Here is a 19,241-nt window from a genome sequence, read left to right as displayed (position 1 = left end):
TTTTTCTGTCCAAAGCACTCCAGTCTGTTGCATTGCCGCTTCTCCTCATCCATCATTTATTAAGGTTCGCCCATTTAGTTTCAGGCCTTATCACTCACACTCCAGATAATGGCAGCTATAAAATACATGGTTGATTTCGAATGCATGTTTGATTCATAAAGATAATCTGCAATGGTAGACACAGGTGACCGTGCTTCTGTCATACTTGAGCCTGATAGACACCAGATAAAAAGAAGCATTACATGAGCTTACTGATGCGTTTAAATGGATCCCAAAAGAAAATAAACATAATCTTTACCATTTTCTGACATCTGTAGCTCAACTGATTACATGCAATCTGGATTATGTCATCTGATTCCCCAAATGTAGTACTGTAATTAGATTATATTACATTTTAAAAACATTTTAAAAACCTATTTAAATCAATTTAATTAACAAGTTTGGTCAAAAGTAGACTGATTATATTACCTAAAATGTGTAAAGTAAAGGATTCCGTTACTAACTACAGTTTTTGGCATGTAATTTGGAATCAGTAATGGAGAACATTTTGTGAGTAATCTACCCAGCACTTTTAAAATTAATAATTTAATCATTGTAATATCCTGGAAATATTGTGAGCAACCTGTAAGCACATCAATTGATAACAAGTGTTTCTCTCTGTACACCATCCGTCTTACGGGAAAAAGCTCTGTAGCAGTAAATGGAAACTTTATGATCTGGCCTGCAGCTCTGAGTGTCAACTGAGATATCAGCTGCTAAGAGAGAATCATTTTGACATATATGGCTCTTTTCTGATCCCCATTTAATCAAAACGAGGCAAAGTCACATCCATTACTCTCCATTTCCTTCTGGCACAGGATATCACTTGTAATGAAAGCACCATTACCTCTGTTAATGGTTCAAAGTGTCTAAGCAAACGAGCTGTGCTCCAAAATCCAAAATATATAGTTATACTTGAGACAGTAAGCAACCCCCCCTAGTAACCACCCAGAACACCCTAGCAACAGCTTAGCCAGACTTTAAGCACCTAAATAACTTGAAACAATACCAGCCATTTAAAACACTGTGGCAATTTTAAGCCCAGTGCTCTAGCATCTGTGCACAATTTCCTAACAAACTGTAAGAACCACTTAGGAATACCTTGACAACCATTCAGAACACCCTAGCCACAGCTTAGCAACCACCCAAAACACCCAAGAATCAGTTTCGCAACCCTCTAACAATCAACTTTTCACTCTGTCCACATTGTTATACCAATCATTGTTAAGAAGACTGCTCTCCTTAGAGTTACAAATGATTTGCTCTTATCATCTGATCATGGTTGTATCTCTCTATTAGTTTTATTGGATCTTAGTGCTGCATTCGACACTATTGACCACAACATTCTTCTGCATAGACTAGAACACTTTCTTGGCATTAATGGAAGTGAATTAGCATGGTTTAAATTGTACTTATATGACAGTGAATGAAGATGTATCATATCGATCACAAGTGCGGTATGGAGTACCTCAGGGCTCAGTACTAGGGCCGCTACTATTCACGCTTTACATGTTACCTTTGGGAGATATCATCAGGAAACATGGTGTTATCTTTCACTGTTATGCTGATGATACTCAGCTCTATATTTCTTCGCAGCCCGGCGAAACACACCAATTTGAAAAACTGACTGCATAGTCGATTTAAAAAACTGGATGACAATTAATTTCTTACTGCTGAATTCCAAAAAAAACAGAGGTTTTAATTTTAGGACCTAAAAACTCTGCAAGTAATAACATGGAACACTGTCTTGATGGTTGCTCTGTCATTTCTTCGTCATAAATTAGGAACCTAGGTGTGTTATTTGATTGCAATCTTTCCTTAGAAACCATGTTTCTAGCATTTGTAAAACTGCATTTTTCCATCTCAAAAATATATCTAAATTATGGCCTATGCTCTCAATGTCAAATGCAGAAATGTTAATCCATGCATTTATGACTTCAAGGTTAGACTATTGTAATGCTTTATTGGGTGGTTGTTCTGCACGCTTGGTAAACAAACTACAGCTAGTCCAAAATGCAGCAGCAAGAGTTCTTACTAGAACCAGGAAGTATGACCATATTAGCCCGGTCCTGTCCACACTGCACTGGCTCCCTATCAAACATTGTATAGATTTTTAAATATTGATCATTACTTATAAAGTCCTGCATGGTTTCGCACCTCAGTATTTGAATGAGCTCTTGTTGCATTATAATCCTCCATGTGGCTGCAGTCTCAAAACTCAGGCAATTTGATAATACCTAGAATATCAAAATCAACTGCGGGCGCCAGACCTAACAATAACCTACCTAACATTGTTCGGGAGGCAGACACACTCTTGCAGTTTAAATCTAGATTAAAGACCCATCTCTTTAACCTGGCATACACATAACATACTAATATACTTTTAATATCCAAATCCGTTAAAGGATTTTTAGGCTGCATTAATTAGGTAAACCGGAACTGGGAACACTTCCTATAACACCCGATGTACATGCTACATCATTAGAAGATTGGCATCTACGCTAATATTAGTCTTAGTAACTTTGTAACTCCCTAAGAACCACCCAGAACACCCTAGCAACAGTTTAGCAAGCCCTAGCAACCACCCAGAACACCATAACAACGGACACATCATAACAACCTTATACCAATCTCTAGCAACCACCCAATAACATTTGTGATGGTGAGTTTCGCACAAGTAAACAAGTAGCATAGTTTCTTTACAAAAGTATCACTAGCATACTGTGATAATGATTTGATTTTGTGTTTTAATGAAAATAGATTAAGTTCTTTTTTTTTTTATTAATTATAATTGAAATAAGTTACATGTTTTTTTTTTTTTTTATAAAAGCATTTTTTAATGAATAAATATATATGACATATTTAATTACGCATATGGAAAATAGTAACAAGTGCTTTAAAGCAAGTGTTTGGCCTCTGACCCCAATCCTACGGCATGTTATCAGTCTTAAGTTGGACTATGTTCTTCTTTAAAACACACATGAAGACACCAGACAGAGAGTGAGTGAGTAAGAGAGAGAGAGATAGAGAGACAGAGAGAGGGAGAGTTAGCGAGAGGGAGGGAAAGAGAGAGAGAGAGAGAAAGAGAGAGACACAGAGGGGGAGGGAGTCAGTGTTAGCAGAGCGCAGACAGAAGACAGGCACTAAAGGAGGCTGTCGTATAGAAACACCACCATCATGAGTCAGAAACACAGTGTAGTGTAGAGACACACACCGAGGAGCGAACAGCAGCAGGACGGTGACTGAAGGAGCCTGTGTTTGAATCTGTGAGACAGACAGAGAGAGAGAGAGAGAGAGAGAGAGAGAGAGAGGCTGCTGTCTCTTGGTCTTCTCCCCGCTGGTGTGAGGTTATGGCAGGCATGGCGTCGGAGCCAGGAACCCAGTCCAGAGTGATGTTTCAGACCAAAGAGGAGGAGCCTGCCCAACGCAAACTGGGCAAACTGACGGTCAAATACAACCGCAAAGACCTCCAGAGGAGGCTGGACATCGAGGAGTGGATCGACGGTCAGCTGCACCTGCTGTACGACTGCGAGGTAAGACAGATCCAGAGAGACAGACGCTCCGAGACTCATCACAGCACGATCAGAAGAATAACTGCTTCTCTTAAAAGTGCTCATGAAGTGAATATGGAGCAGATCAGGTAGTTTGTGGAGAAATGAGGTCATATTGAGGTCTCTGACCTCTTAACTCTGTTGAGATCTCTTTTTTTCTGGAGAAACATCTGAGAAGCTGGAGATAAATATCTCTTTTTAATCTCAAGGCTGTCTAGGAGGAACAGATCGAGGGAAGTCTGTTGAAACACATTATTTTACTATGGTACCAACCATTGCTTTAAGTGGGCCGGTACGCACCAGTACTCAGTACCGCCACTTCCAAATATAGCTCAGAACGTGCTTTTAGTGTACTGGTACATTCATTTGGACACCTGTTTTAATAGAGGGTTTAATCTTTTGCCTTCGCTGCCGCTTTTCAGAGCGCCCTTCACAATGCACTCTTCCTAATTCTTCCTAGTTCGGAGTATGGAGCGTGAATCATTTGAACCAGTTCGGGAGTTCGGAGCGGGTTCGCGAATCATTTGAGTCAGTTCGGGATTTCGTAGAGGGTTTAGGAATCATTTGAGTCAATTTGGGAATCGCGAATCATTTGAATCAGTTCGGGAGTTCGTAGCGGGTTTGCGAATCATTTGAGTCAATTTGGGGATCGCGAATCATTTGAATCAGTTCGGGAGTTCGGAGCGGCTTCGCGGATCATTTTAAACAGTTTGAGGAAGCGTAGCGGGTTCGTGAATCATTTGAGTCAGTTCTGGAGTTTGTATATATATATATGCAGATCTGAATATATATTATTTAGATCTAAATATATGTTTTTATTGATTTTTTTGTATTAAGAGAGTATGCGTATAGCCTGTTAGCACAACATTGTACAACATTAATTATTATAAGTGGTAATCACTAATCTAAAGTAGCCTACATGCTTTACTAATATATTTAGACTTGTAGCTATATATTCAGATTTACCTCTATGTATTCACAAGAACTGTCATCTGACTCAAATGCTCAAATTTGCTCGGAGCAATTACCTCAAGTGTCCAATGCAAGTGCATTACTGGTTATTTTAATGAACTGAGGGACGAGTGTGACTGAACGACAGCTCGTGAAGCGTGCACAGATCAGACTGTAATCAGCATTCAGCTGACGTCATGAATTGCTGGTGATGGCGAGTCACGGACATCTGGTGATGCACAGCATCTGCCGCGTTACATCACAGATCTGGCTGGTTCAGCATGATGGGATGTGTGTGTGATCGCACGACATTTACTCCAATGTGCTGAGGATACAGTGACATTAGAGGAGAGAAGGTGATGGTGTTTGAACTGTTTTTCCTGTGTGAGATACAGACGGCCACATGCTGATTATAACTCGCAGCCCGCTGACTCACAGCTGCTCTAATGCCAATCTCTCCCAACGACTAAGAATAATAACTGTGATGACCTGCGATAATGTTTCTGTGCCATTACGCTCTTTCAGATGGATTCTAAATGGCTTTCATAGTTTGCATTGTTCATCAGCTGGAAAAAACGTTCTGAAAGTGACTCCAATCAGCATCATATCATACTTTATTTCAGTAGTTTTGTTTTATTTCACATGCATTATATATATATAATATAGTTTTATTGCTGTGGACTTAAAAACCACACTTCATGGAACGCAAAAATAAAAACAAAATTTCTAATGTAGCAAAGTGAGATTTCGGGTTTCTTTGTCCAAAAAGACTTGTTTACATTATTGCATCTGGCAGATGCTTTTATCCAGAAACTTACAATTACCTTCATTGCATCTATGAGATTCTCTGGAAATCGAACTTATGACCTTGGTGTTGCAAGCGCCATGCTCTATAATTAGTCATTTACTCTCTGGAGTAACTGAGGGGTTAATCTGTGATCGCTGAAACTACAGCTTTTCAGTTACCATCCTAACCCACCCTGATAACACGATGAACTGCACCATGGGCTTTTGTGATATGATATCTTGCATGTGACAGCTGTACACTGGTGTAAAGCTGTCTTACATTATACCAGAAAATAACAGAGAGTAGCTCAAGGAATAGAGCATGATGCAAGGCAATGCATGAGCTGAAAAAATAAATATAATTCAAGGAACAAGTATTAATTTCTCATTGCTTCAGTATCAGAAATGAAAGATTTCCAATGCATTTTTATCTTTATTTGGTATATTACTTGTAATCAAGTCAAATCACTGTTATTTATATAGTGCTTTTTTATAATGCAGATTCAAAGTTACTTTACAATATGAAAAAATATAAAAATAAAGAAATAATGTGCCGTTCCGCTCTTGCTAGACAAGACAAAGTCAGATAATCATATAAAATCATGCAAGTGAACCAATCAAATGAAGCAAATTCTTAACATGAGCAATTAAATCTTAAATGAATATAATTCAACATCAAAAGAGAGCTGTAAATAAAGTAACATATGTTAGAATATATGTGAAACACATCACCGGTTATTCAGCTTTTTTATTGTTTACTGTAACTTTAGATTTCAATAAAATTGCTGTTTCAGGTTTTTGAGTTGTTTAGAGTTTTTATCAGCATCCTTTTTAAGTTAGCTCTACTTTCAACAACTCACCTCCGAAACAGCGAGCTACAGGTCACTTAACCCCTCACCAGACAGAACTAGAAAAGAAGAAAGTGTACCGAATGTTAGGTTATAGATTACAAGAACAGAGGAAATCATTTCTGCCTCCACATTTGCAATATCCGGCTCCCCTCGCAGTCATGGTCAATGTCTGATTTAATAGATGTTACTATTAAACTCAAGCACTCATGGGACACATGGGAGATTCTAGCATTTATCGGTGCACATATCTTTCATCATGGTGTGTGTGAGACTGAGAACGTGTTGAAGATAGTCTGTGTGTGTGTTTACTCTTCTGTAGCCGTCAGATGACACAGAACTGAATGATTCCTGATAAACACACAAGTACTGCTTGGTTTTCTAGTTTTTAAGTGGATTTAAATGGAGCATGCTTTGAGGGGAAGACATCTGTTGTGTCCTAAATAGACGTTAAAGCATATTTATTTAAAGAGCACCCTTTCATGTTTTCTGTGGTGCTCTTGTGCGTTTCACTAATGTGATCTCTATTAAGTTACATGCTTAAGGCATCTTTAAAGTACTATAGACATCACCAATCTTCTCCAGTTGATTAATTACATTAAGAGTTGAAAACCATTTTTTTGCATTACAAGTTTGTTTTATGTTATGTTTAAAGATGCAAATGAGATGTTACCTAATTAAGCATACACAGATTTCACTATTTCTGAAAGAAAGTGTTATGGAGAGCCAAATAACCTCATATTTCTAATTTCTTACCCGTAGTGTCTTACCTTAGATAGTAGTATTCATAATATTATACTGGACTATTATATGCTCCTGGTTAGCTTCTGGCTCTTTTAAAGCGCCTGAAGACTGCACATGGTTTTCTAAAGTTGTTTGGGAGCGGCGTTTCGGCGATGATGATGAATATTTGATGGGCCGGCGGAAGGGTTTCACTCTGACGCTTCCGCGTGGAAGCCTGTAACAGTCCGGCCCCTGTGTCAACAGCTGCATTATTCATGAGCATCTCTAATTTATGCGTGACCTCACTGGATCCTGCAGTTACTCTGCACAACCCTGACTGAAAATAACACGTTTTTGGTTTGGAGCACAAACACTGCGAGACAACACAAACACACACATACTCAACTTTAAAGGATAGTTCACACAAAAATAAAAATTCTGTCATCCTTGGTAACAAATGTTACTTATGTAACCCTTGTTACCTGAAGGAGGGAACAGAGACGTCACGTCAGTAATGACAGATTAATTGGGATCCCTACCAAAATGCCATAGATGCTGCCCCTTCCAGTGTCCAGTGTGAGCCTTTTTTTCGGCATAGGCTTGGGGCTCGCAACGAGAAAGCCTAAACCGTGGACTTTACACATATGAGATCCACATTTATCTCTTTATATGGGACTCAGCCTATTAACGTTTCTCAAGGATTCAGCGAGAGAGGGTCTGGCGGCAGACGTTCTGGCTGCAAAGGGGCTGGAGGAGCTCGACAGGGTCTACAGTACGGACACTGTGGAGCGGTTTTAGCCCTAATCCGGGGCCTCTACCCATTTCATGTGAGAACACAGGAGGATACTGGCTCCACACGAGGGCTAAGGAATCTAGTGAATGTGTTGGGGGTCGTCCAGCCAGCAGCTCTACGGATATCTTTCAGTGAGCCAGTGCCCAGGAGGATGCAATACCTCTAGTAGAGTGAGCTCTCAACCTGAATGGGCAGGGCACAATCCAGTGGGCCATCCTCTGCTTCGAGACAGCATTCCCCTTATAGTTTACACTCTAAGTGGATCGGTGTCTCTAAGAGAGATCCCAATTCATTGTCATTACCGACATGATGTCAAGAGAGACCGACTTAAAGGGAACTTTGGGGGAACATTGTTTTGAAATCTATCTATCTATACATCTTTTTTTCTTTTCATGATTATAACTTTATTTAAGAGTTACAAGAACATTTCTTACAACATTCTACTAACTTCATTTTACCTTAAATATAAAATTATTTTTTTAAATTCTAAGAATGTTAAAATTAAAGAATTTAGAATGTAAAATTTTTCTTGTGGTGATTAGAATGCTGTCTAAAGCTTACAAAACATTTCTTAGAATGTTCAAAAAGCAAAAAAGAACACTAGAAAATATTTTGAGAATGCTGTTATTTTATGATAGTACTTTTGTCGACAACATGGTCACCATCACTTAAAATTTATATGATCAATAAATCTTGGCAACTTATGCTTTAACATTATTTTTACTCTAAGTAATGTAATTCAAAATGCATTTTTCAATATGAGATTAAACTAGACAAGATTTTTTAAAGGAATGAATTGAAATTAAGCCTTCTTAAAAGATTTTAAGGCAGCAACTTAATGCACATTATCTTAGCGTCTTCATATTTAAATATAGATATGCTTCTATAAATATAGAAAGCTTATTTATTTATTTATTTTGAATTTCAGTATGGAGTAATTTTTTTAATGGCTTTTTAAAATTTCATCTTAGTTTGAATTTTTAGTAATTTTGTTTTTTGCTTTTGTACGGTGATGTATTGCTGCAACACATATTTTTTTCGCCTTCAGTTATGTCGTAATAACGAGATAAGTCGTTTTAATAAGACAACATCTCGTTATTATGAAAAAGTTGTGATTTTAATGAGAAAAGATCTCGTTATTATGACATATTTCAGTGAGGAAAAAATATGTGTGTGGCAGCAATGCGTCACTGCACTTTTTTTCATTTTTTAGACTTTTTCTTTTCTTTTTCTTTTAGTTTTAGTAGAAGTATTGCAATGTGTATCTTTGACATCAGAAATATTACAAATTTTCATGTATTTTTACGTTTTTCTTATTAAATATCTATTTCCTATCAGCTTTATTGATTTATTAATGCTTTTAGTTTTTATATATTGAAAGTTTTACTTTAATTTTAGTTTATGTTTTAGTACTTTTATGAATTGTATTTATTTATTTTATGAAGTTAATTTGTTTTTATTTTAGTATTTCAACAGGATTACAAATTTCTAAATGATGAATTGATTTGTTAAGTTAAAATTTTAGTCAATTTTTTATTTGCTTGCCATTTTTTTATTTGTCTATTTAGCTTTAAGTTATTTATATTTCAGTTTCAGTTTTAGTAATAATACTTCAACTTATTTTATTTCATTTAGTTGTCGTGAAACATTTTAATTTTAGGTTTTTAAGTTTTTCATAGTCATATTTTTTTTTAATATTATTTCAGTTTTAATTTCAATTTCAATGTGGTCATTAATGTAGCGTTACTCTGGGGGTCATTATGATTTAAAATAAAAAGCTTTATGGCATCCAGCCTCCTAAAATCTTGAAAATAATTCGATTTTCTTCTGGTATTGAATAGCCTGACTGCATTTCCAGCATCATTTCCCAGTTAGACACACTGCAGTTTGATTGCATCAGCAATATCTCTGGACCAATATCTTTCATGATTATTAATAGAGTTGTTTGCAATTAAAGGAGCGGTTGCATTATGAAGTGCACAGTGTCTGTGTTACGAGTCACTTCCTGTTTCTGCAGGACGAGGAGATTCCTGAGCTGGAGATCGACATCGATGAGCTTCTGGAGCTGACAGATACAGAGCAGAGATCTCGACTGCACGTATGTTCAGCTTCATCTCAATCATGTGACTGCATGCATCTAGAACATAATCCCAAACATGTGCAGATGTTGTACCAGCTGTTCTGTGTTTTAACAGGAGCTTCTGCAAGAATGTGGAAAGCCAAAGGAGGTGAGGGAACACAAACTTATTAACAGATGAGTCATGCTTCATGTTACAGTGATTATGAAGAAAACTGACCTAAAAATCAGATGCACTGAAAAATATTTAGGTGCAAACGTAAGATTTATAAATTTTAAAGGCAGGTCAAATTTCCAAATGTAATTTTTATATATATATATATATGTTTTGTATTATTTATTTTAGCTTTCATCACATTTTTTATCTTACAATCATATATATATTTAGAAATGTATCAAAGTATTAATGTATATATCAATATTTTAAAATGGAATTTTGTTATTTTCTCTTTTCACTGAACTGAATTTGTTATATGCGTTTTGTCACCTTTATTAATTTTTGTAAATATTTACTTGATTTATTTTGTATGCATATTATAATGATTTCATTTCCCTAAAATTCAGATGCACTGAAAAAAAAAAAAAAAAAAAAAAAAAAATTATAATACAATTTAGGCATTTTTAATACAATTATTAATTTTATAATACAAATTTATGATTTATGTATTAGGTTTTCATATAATTTTTTTAATCCATTTGGATTGCACAGTTTTAATATAATCTAATATGATTCATATTTATATATGAGTCATATATAAAATATTTCAGCACCCAAGAAAAAAACAAATGTATAATTATGTAATATTATATACACCAGTTAATTATTTTTTAGTGTTAAAACTGTGCAATCCAAATACATTTGATTACAAATTGTCCTTGTAACATAAAAGAGTTAGAAAGAAGTTACATCACCCTAGATGGTTTTAACTGCTAGTATTTGATAATAAATTAAGCAACACATTGTTTTTAAACTTTAACAGCACTTGAAATCTCTCTGACCGCAGGACTTTATCAACGGTCTGCTGTACAGGATAAAGGGGCTGAGGAAGATGTCAGGATCTCTGAAGAAATAGTGTAAGATCAAAGGCATTTTTAAAGATAATGAGAAGCACGTGGCCCCGCCCTTAACCCCGCCCCTGAAACCACAAGCCCCGCCCACACCCTCCTGTCTGTAGAGCACACATGGGACAATGAATCTTCCAGAAACAGTTTTAGACCACTAATAATTCTGTACAGTTTCTCCAGCATCACAGATCAAATGTATCGCATATTATTACTCAAATCAGATGCTTTTTTTGTTTGTTTTATTGTGACATGTACATTCTGTTCCCTATTTATATACATATATATTTTGTTCTGACAAGTGTTGTATGCAATAATAAACAATTTCTTTTCAAGATTTTAGATGAAAAGCATAGACACAGTTCTTGCTAATAAATTCAGAATCTAAGATATCTTTCTTACATTCTGCCGTTGTTTGATTTCAGGTTTAAAATGGAGATATTTAATGCATGACAATTAATACCGTCTCTGAAGTATATTCTACGTGAGAAAATAGAAAAATATGCATCTTTCATAACACTTTTATCACTAACATAACAAAAACATGAATTTCAGCATGAAATGCATCAATATTTGCCGTATTGCATTTATTTATCCTGTATTTCACCTCATGCATATTTATGTTTGGTGATATTTAGATGATTTACATCCATAATGCATGACTCCAAACACATCCATCGGCACTAATTAGCCCATTTAAACACTTTATGGCTCAAATAACAAACATTTTACTGAAGAACTTGCAAAAATACAAATGCTTTTAAACCCTCTGATGCTTTTGATTATAAATATAATGTGTTTGTTTTTATAAACCGGCTTTAGTGATCAACAGCATGTCACAGATTCTATCTGTAACCCACAATATTCTTCTAATGTATATTTACATTTGATTAAAGCTTTTAAAGTCCTTTAAATGAAATGAGTTTTAAAAGGAGATGGTGTTAAACAGTTTAACAAACACAAACTCCAGTGCGTGATTCCAGTCAACGATAAAACACAAGAAAACACGCAGGTAAACAACAGTAAGGCCGGAGAACACTAAAGTGCATGTTGTGGTAATAAAGAGAAAATATGGTTGTTGAAGGTTAACTTTTATGCCACATTACTGGGTTTAGTCATTAACCCTCAGCTGTTTACTGAGATGATGATGTTGTTGAAGGTGTGAATCAGTGACGAACGTGTTTGCACTAACATACAGAACTGCGTAGTCTTGAGGATATATATATATAAAGAAGAAAAAAAAATTCATTAAAGGAATAATGTTCAAAATAAAATATAAGTATCATGCTCTAAATAAAGTAAAAATAATACAAAATAAAAGTAAAATAAAATACAGGTAATGCTAAAAATAAGTTAAAAGTAATATAATATAAAGTAAAATACAGTTGTAAAGCTGAAAATAAAAAGTTATATAAAATAAAAATAAAATAAAATACAAGTATAATACTCAAAACAAAAGTTAAAGAAAAAATACCGGTAATGCTAAAAATAAGTTAAAAGTAATATAAAAGTAAAATAAAAAATACAGGTGTAAAGCTGTAAATAAAGTAAAAAGTACTATAAAATAAAAATAAAATACAAGTATAATACTCAAAATAAAAGTGAAATAATAAAGGTAACGCTAAAAATAAGTTAAAAGTAAAAATATCTAACATAATATTAAGATTTATTTCTGTGAATAACATTAAATTATAAGTAAAATAAAATAAAATCCAACATAAAATTAAGATGCAATTCTCTAAATAACATTAAATTAAATGAAAATAAAATAAAGGACAAGTATAATACAATAAAAGTAAAATAAAATACAGGTGTAATGATTAAAATAAAATCATATGAAATGAAAATCATGATGAGGCTTTTTAGGGTACGACTACATCTTGGTGTGTGATGTCATTACAGAATGTGTGTGGGTTAAAGGACAAACACTGGCTTACTGTACACACACACACACACGCGCACACACACACAGACGGACACACACACACACACACACACACACGTTAACGAGGTCATAAAATAATGATACAGTAAAGCAGCTGATATGCTGATATATGCTTTGATTAACTCAGTGTACAGCTCACGTCTTACACACACACACACACACACACACACACACACACACACACACAGAAACACAGCAAGTACAAGACAATGGAGTCCTGTGTCTTCATCATAAATGACTTCCTCTCATCCTCAATCCTCACCTCTCAATTACTCATCACAACATGGAAACAGCAGCAAACACAAGAACAGCTTCTAAAGAAACAAGATCAGACTCTACAGACGGAAACAGACAGGAAGTCCTCAAAAAACCTGAACGCAATGATATGAATGCATGCACTGTGATGCAATCAGAGGTTACAGTTCAGCAAACATGAACGAGAGTGAGGGGGATGCAGAACACAAAACCATCACTAGTTCTCCAGCGTTTTATTGAGGTTTTATATTTATTTACAGACAGTCGTTTCACAAAGATCTTACCGAAGCAATCATTTCTCAAGAGTTTAACAAAAGCTTTGAAGCATCTCGAGTCTAAGGCCGCTGTGTTTGCAGAAACATTGAGGAGATTTTATGATTCTTTTCTTATTTTCTGAAGTGAAATGATGGTGGAGGCTTCAGGCGTTCTTCTTGTCTTTCTTAGGAGCTGTGTAAGAGGAAGTGCGATGCTCTTTTCTGTCGTATTTGTCGTGGCCTTCTCTGTGGAAGAATGAAAGACAACTTTCACACGCTGCTCATTTCACTCAGAGAACTGAGATTCAGATGAAATATAATAAATCTGACTGGGGAAGATGTGCCATAACCGTTTAGAATAAAAATAACATGCTTTGGTAAATCATATTTCACAGTACAATATGAGACAGTAAGTCATAATACATCATAATTATGATTTACCAAACATTATATGAGCATTTAAGTCATAATTTCATGTTTTATTTCATGTTAAGGTCTTATTTGGTAATTATGACTTTTTATCTCATAATTATAACTTGTTTTGACTTTCATAATTATGACTTTTCAACATTTCATGTCATAATTATGAGTTTTTTACTTTTTTGATAACAACTTTGTCTCATTCTTTGACTAACTATATCACAACAATAATAATAATAATAATATATCATAATAATTTGTTGTCATATTTATGACTTTTCAACTTATTTGGTAATTATGACTTTTTATCTCATAATTATAACTTGTTTTGACTTTCATAATTATGTCATAATTATGACTTTTGATAACACATTTTTATTTAATATTTTATGAATAACTATATTATAATTATTTTTAAAGTAATAATACATAAATATTACTTTTTTGATAATTAAGACTTTTTATCTCATAGTTATGGCTTAATATATCAATTTCAACATTATGGGCCCTATCTTGCACCCAGCGCAATTGACTTTGTACACCGACGCATGTGTCATTCCTATTTTGCACCCGCGCAAAGCGCGCTTTTCCCTCCACAGAAGCACGTCGCTAAACTAGTGAATGAACTTGCGCTCCCTGGGCGGTTCAGCGCAAAAAAGGAGGCGTGTTCCGGCGCAAACAATCCCTGGTGCTATTTTGCTGTTCCATTAAACAATTGCGCCACTGACCAGAAAAAACCTAGTCTAAAGTCAGTGGCGCGTTGCGCGTTGTTCATTATGCTATTTTAAGGGCGCATGCTTGACCATAATGTATAGCGTGCACAACGCGCATACACTTTGCTCATGTAATCTACACAGATGCAACAGTTATTTTTGCAAATCATAAACTGTTACACTAAAAAAAAATATTAACACATGAGATGACGGAAATCATTGTGGTGTGCCACGAAGATGTGAAAAAATAGGCATAAATCTAGCTTACAAATTATTCAGGCTAATTGTAGTAATTAAGGATCAGACCTGTTTGCCCAATAGTGGCAAGACATATAGGCTATGTAAGGACATCTGACAAATATGTTTGTCCGTCAAGAACCAGGAAAAAAATCGATGAAACAATTGTGGCTATTTCCTCCCACGCCTGTTTAACCGACGCTATTTTGGGTGGGTTTCTCCCATCCCCATATAACACAACTTCTCTGTCTTTCAGTGCTCTTACAAGAACATCAGTCTCCTCGGCTGTGAACCGCTCCTGGCGTGCGCCTGGTAAATACGCCATAATAATAGCAATCCATAATGGAACTTGCGCACCTGCTTTTAAAGGGAATGTTGGATGACGCTCTGATTGGTTTATTTCACGTTACGCCCAAACCACACCTATGAATAATGAAGCTACTTCAGACCAACCCATTTTAGATTTGCGCCGGGCGCAAGAGCCATTTATCCAGCCGGGAAAATAGCAACAGCGCCGAGACCCGCCCACAAAGTTACTTGCGCTTCGCGCTTTGACACTTGCGTTTCAGATCGTTTAAATAGGGCCCATTATCACAGTTTTGACTAACTATATCATAATTCTGTTTTTCATGTCATAGTTATGACTTTTCAACTTTTATAAGCTTATTATTTGATAATTTAGATTTTTTCTCAAAACAGACTTGTCAATTAGTAAGACTTCCTGTCAACTTTATATTTAATAGTTGTGTAAATCATACAAATGAAAATAATTAGTACATCATAATTTTGATTTTTTATATTATAATTATGACGTCAATTTTTAATCCCATAATTATGTGTTTTTATCTCACAGTTATTAATTATTATTTCTATAATATCGACCTTTTGTCATAACTTTGACTTTTTTTCTCATTATTATAACGTAGTATATCATGGTTTCACTGTCATAATTATGTCTTTTCAACATTTAATGTCATAATTATGATATTTTGACTTTTTTAATAACAACTTTGACGAATACTTTATGACTAATTATATCATAATAATAATTTCTAAAGTCATAATTATGATTTTTTTTTTTACTTTTTTTTGTTAATTACGTCTTTTTATCCCATAGTTATGGCTTAGTGTATCAATTTTGACATTAAATCACATAGTTATGATTAACTATATCATAATTATTTATTTGTTTTTATTACATAATTATGACTTTTCAACTTTTATAAGCTTTTCTCAAAATAGAAATAAGATTTCCTAAATTATGATTGATTTTGTCAATTATAACTTAGCATATCATGGTTTTGACATGGTCATAATTAAATCTTTTCAACCTTTCACGTCATAATTACGAGTTTTTGACTTTTTCGATAATGATTTTATCTCATATCTTATGACTGAATATCTTATAACAATTATTTTAAGTCATATTTATGACTTTTCAAACGGTCATGTCATAAATATGACTTTTTTTTTATAATTACGTCTTTTTATCTCATAGTTATGGCTTAGTATATCAATCTCCAAATTATATCACATAGTTATGACTAACTATATCATAATTATGATTTATGTCAAAATTATGACTTTTCAACTTTTATTAATCTTTTTATATGATAGTTATGACTCTTCATTATCTCATAATAGACTTGTGTCAAGCATTTCACAGTTGTGTATATCATACCAATGACAATAATTAGAAATCACAATTTTTGAGTTTATAATCATAATTATGACGTAAACATTTGATGTTATAACAACGACTGACTTTTTCTCATAATTATGATTTAAGAAATTTGACTTACAATTATGATTTCCCAAAGCTTGGCTTTCTTTCTTACGAGCAAAGCATTGCAAATGTAAGGAATCATATGCTAGAATATATTTCTTACAGCGCTAGAGGACTCCTGAGTATGAGTACTAGTCCTACTGATGCTCATCTTAGTACACACTACTGAAAACAGCACGAGAACTGAGCCGAACGTCACCTGAAGCAGCGAGCGCAGAACAGATCCCGCTCGCACGTGTGGCAGCGTATGACAGCGTCCTGATTACAGATGCAGCACCACGCCAGCTCTTCATCATCATCATCATCCTCATCACGGTCTCCATCGTCTAAGCGGCGGATCTGTGAGACCGCAGCTGCTGGCTTTGATTTCGAGCGCGGCGCTGAGAGCTTCAACACAAACGGAGAAATAATGCACCATTCAGAAGACAGACTAGACTCTCTGTCTGTCTTTAGCATGTGTTGGTGTGATGCACACGCGTGTGTAGGGCTGTTACCGCTGTGTTCCTGCTGGACGTGTCCTGCTCTCTGTTCATCGGGCCGCTGGTCTCTGGTGGGATGTTGTAGCCGCTGGCTTCATCTAGAGCTGCTTCCTCTGATAACTGAACGAGTGACAATCAAACACACACTGACCTCTGCTGGTGGTTATGAGAAGTGCAGCAGCTTTTCATTTCCTGATTTAGCATTTTCGACTTTTTGTCATAATTACGACTATCTATCTCATATTTCTGACTTGTGTTATAAACATGACTTTTCAGGTCATAATAATGACTTAGTTTTTAATAATTTTGAGCTGTTATATGTCAAGCTTTTTTTATTGTTATGTCCTAATTAAAAGACTTTGACTTAGAAGTTGACTTAGAATTAAATCATAATTTTTTATTTATATCATAGTTATGACTTACAAAGTCATTTTGTTTAACTTTGTCATCATTATTAATATTTATCTCATAGTTGACTCTGTAGATTTCATTTTTTTGTAATAATGACTTTTCTTTTTTACTTTTAAAACAGATATTAGTGTTTCATAATTTTGACCTTTAACCTCATAATAATGAAATATAATTATATATTATAATTATGACTTTGTATGTCATTTTTATTTTGATGTCAATAATTATGACTATATGTCTCATTGTTATGACTTAATGTGTTATAATTTTCATTCAATTGTAACTTTTTTTCAATATGACTGTTTATCTCATAGTTGACTTTGTAGATCATAATTTTGACTTTCCATCTCATCGTTATGAATTCAGTCATATTTTACTTTTATGTTGACTTAGAATTATAATTTTGACTATGATAGGACTAAGCATATCTTAAAACTAACTTTCTGTCTCATAGTTATGACTTAGTATTTCATAATTTTGAGCTGTTATATGTCATGCTTTTTTATTGTTATGTCCCAATTAAAAGACTATTTGTCTCACAGTTGACTTAGAATTAAACTATAATTTTAAGTTTATATCATAATTGATCTCATATGACTTAGAATTTCATTTTGTTTAACTTTGTCATCATTATTGCCATTTATCTCATAGTCGATAGTTTGTGCAATTATGACTTTTGTTTCACTTTAAAATAAATATTAGTATTTCATAATTTTGACAGTGTACCTCATAATTATGACAATCATATTTTATGTTATAATTATGACTTTGTATGTCATTTTTTATTTCTATGTCAATAATTATGACTATTTATCTCATTTTTTGACTTAGTGCGTTATAATTTGTACTTTTTTCATTATAACTGTTCATCTCATAGTTGACTTTGTGTCATAATTTCGACTTTCCATCTCATATTTATTTTACTTTTATGTAATAATTATGCCTATTTATCTCTGTTGACTTAGAATCATAATTTTGTCTATAATAGGACTAAGCATATCTTAAATCAAACTTTCTATCTCATAGTTATGACTTCAATTATCCCATAACTATGACTTGTTATCTCATAATTATGACTTATTAGTTCACAATGTAGATGTTTTAACGTGAAATATGTTAGAATACACATAACTGTCCGAAGTTTGGGAATGATGTCGTGATGAAAACTTGACGAATGAAAACTCTTAAATTTGAGCTGCTTCTTTGTATGGACATTAAGAAAAATTGAATAAATGAATAACTTGAGTTCAGTGCATGCATGCAAACTTCAGACTGACTCTGCAATGACTTGCTGCACGAAAAAAGTGATTAAACTTTGAGTGCAAACACGGTCTTCTCTGATTTCTAGTAGGAATCTTGTTTTGATATTATTAGTATCCCAGACCTGCTTCATCACTCTGCGGATGGCATCTTCCTCCGTCTCCTCGTCACTGTCAGGATGCTGGAAATCTGAACAGTCCGACTGAACAAACACAGAAACACGGCTGTATTACACAGCTATTTAAACACATCATTCACAATGCATTGAACTTCCATTAATACAATGGAAATTCATTGGATAAAACCTGCTCTCTCCAGTAATGCAACCTCGATGCTTCATCAAAAAATGTAAAGTCGAAATTCGAGAACGTATGAGATTTTTATCGTGAAGAGAATATAAAAGAAAAAATGCATTAATAAAATGATCACTTTTAGACTTTCTTTTAAAGTCGGCATTAATTATAATTGAGGCCATTTATTTTTATAGTGCATGTGATTTTTGTGAACACTTCATCTATGATTTTCTTCCATTATATATAACGTATTTTCCGGACTATAAGTCACACTTTTTTTCATAGTTTGACTGGTCCTGCGACTTATAGTCAGGTGCGACTTGTTTATCAAAATTAATTTAGAACCATGAACCAAGAG

The 19,241-nt window shown here is 34.3% G+C and overlaps 2 protein-coding genes across 2 annotated transcripts in view; one reads left to right on the top strand and one right to left on the bottom strand.

Moving 5' to 3' along the window:
* The first annotated feature begins 3,127 nt into the window (after nt 1–3,127).
* On the top strand, nt 3,128–11,220 carry ppp1r14d (protein phosphatase 1 regulatory inhibitor subunit 14D). Its single transcript, XM_026286646.1, has 4 exons — nt 3,128–3,572; nt 9,709–9,789; nt 9,887–9,919; nt 10,773–11,220. Exons 1-4 carry the CDS (start codon nt 3,390–3,392, stop codon nt 10,839–10,841), a joined length of 366 nt encoding a protein of 121 aa, XP_026142431.1. The 5' UTR covers nt 3,128–3,389; the 3' UTR covers nt 10,842–11,220.
* A 2,027-nt stretch (nt 11,221–13,247) lies between these two features.
* LOC113116908 (abscission/NoCut checkpoint regulator-like) overlaps nt 13,248–19,241 on the bottom strand; it is a 7,082-nt gene continuing 1,088 nt past the window's right edge. Inside the window, exons 3-6 of the mRNA XM_026285208.1 lie at nt 18,715–18,814; nt 16,935–17,039; nt 16,640–16,827; nt 13,248–13,530 (exon numbers count right to left, since the gene is read on the bottom strand). Coding sequence (XP_026140993.1) covers nt 13,449–13,530; nt 16,640–16,827; nt 16,935–17,039; nt 18,715–18,814 — 475 coding nt within the window. The 3' untranslated portion in view covers nt 13,248–13,448. The remainder of the gene's footprint in view (nt 13,531–16,639; nt 16,828–16,934; nt 17,040–18,714; nt 18,815–19,241) is intronic.

This window comes from Carassius auratus, chromosome 17 (genome assembly GCF_003368295.1).
Source record: "Carassius auratus strain Wakin chromosome 17, ASM336829v1, whole genome shotgun sequence".
In the NCBI taxonomy this organism is placed as follows: Eukaryota; Metazoa; Chordata; class Actinopteri; order Cypriniformes; family Cyprinidae; genus Carassius; species Carassius auratus.
Note: the sequence above shows the minus strand (reverse complement) of the source record. Positions and strands in the feature narration are given on the sequence as shown.

What these genes read in the sequence shown, in the direction of transcription:
- ppp1r14d (XM_026286646.1), top strand. Translation starts at nt 3,390, where the DNA reads ATGGCAGGCATGGCGTCGGAGCCAGGAACCCAGTCCAGAGTGATGTTT. An exon ending in ACCTGCTGTACGACTGCGAG is followed by an intron (nt 3,573 to 9,708) that starts GTAAGACAGATC and finishes CTGTTTCTGCAG; the next exon opens with GACGAGGAGATTCCTGAGCT. An exon ending in AATGTGGAAAGCCAAAGGAG is followed by an intron (nt 9,920 to 10,772) that starts GTGAGGGAACAC and finishes CTCTGACCGCAG; the next exon opens with GACTTTATCAACGGTCTGCT.